This window comes from Exophiala oligosperma (assembly GCF_000835515.1).
Source record: "Exophiala oligosperma strain CBS 72588 unplaced genomic scaffold supercont1.143, whole genome shotgun sequence".
Classification (NCBI taxonomy): Eukaryota; Fungi; Ascomycota; class Eurotiomycetes; order Chaetothyriales; family Herpotrichiellaceae; genus Exophiala; species Exophiala oligosperma.
Genome location: NW_015622960.1, coordinates 1 through 1191, shown reverse-complemented (window position 1 = coordinate 1191; position 1191 = coordinate 1). Strand labels below are relative to the sequence as shown.

The 1191-nt window shown below is 44.8% G+C and overlaps 1 protein-coding gene across 1 annotated transcript; it reads left to right on the top strand.

Moving 5' to 3' along the window:
* Position 1: 1 nt before the first annotated feature.
* PV06_11938 (uncharacterized protein) lies at positions 2-1191 on the top strand (the record flags this gene model as incomplete). The annotated part of the gene is made up of 1 exon (XM_016413684.1): positions 2-1191. A coding segment is annotated over one exon (899 nt), but the record flags the coding sequence as incomplete, so codon positions are not given.

Genomic DNA, 1191 nt, shown 5'->3' with positions numbered 1-1191 from the left:
GGGCCTTGCAAAGTATGTACGATGATTACGTACAGCGACAGTACAGATGCTGATGTTCTCACGATTAAATGGGGCAACAACATACGAGATGTGAATGGCAGAGATCACATAGCTACAAGAATTGCTGCAGATGCAATTACCGTTCCTGTATACAAAAACAAAGGCGTCGTCAGACATGGAAAGAAATATGTTAGTATTAGCATACGGTCGTTTATTAAAGGTCAGACTCTGGAATCCATTATGTCGTCGTTAGATCAAGAAGATATCGATGCAATTATGATGCAAATTACGGCTCTTACCTGGGAGCTCGCAAAGAAAACTTCACAGTTCTTTGGTCACATACAAGACGGATCGCTGCGAACTACGTGCTCTGCTGGATACATACGTACGAGAGTGCTCTTAGATAAGCTCGCGGGAGCTCTCGATGCAAGTGACTGCACTGAAGTTGGAACTGATCCATATGTTGGCTCTGCTGTGTTTTGCCATGGAAATCTATCTCCGGAGCATATTATAGTAAATGGCGCCACCGTTGTTGGTGTGGTAGGCTGGAGCGAAGCTGATTTCGTGCCTGAGATATATGATAGACTCAAGTACTTCTTCAAGTCAAACCCAAAGGATCCTCAGTGCTGGTACAGAAAGGTTTCAGATATAGTTACAACACCCGACAATACTCGACCATCTGTTGAATTCGTGATGAATACAACACAATACGTGTACAAATCCTCGTGGTCACGTGCAACACCCACGCGTAAAGCAGTGGTAACGCAGCTATGGAAGCAGCTGACAACAAACTATACGATCCTCAACTGCCTGGCCACAGCCGAAGAAGCTGCATGCGACAATATGTCGCTCAGCTCACTAACTAGCTGGTCTAAACAGTCTTCTATAACAGTAACCTAGGTTCATAATGCCACTACTCAGCAGCTCAAGTACGTCCAAGGGACCGACATTGCGTGAAATAAAGATAACATTTGAAAATATATGTGCCCATTTGAACAATGCCAAGTACATAGAAGGAGTTGATCAGCTTAGCACTATTACTATGTTGGAAGGGTTGTATGCGTATATTGCTGGCAATAGAAACAATGCTCTGACATGCCCTGCACCAGCTGGTAGTCCCGATGACCAGTATCACACTATGTGGCCAGAAGGCGCTGTAGTGATATCGCGTGCACCATCGACTTCATCTCG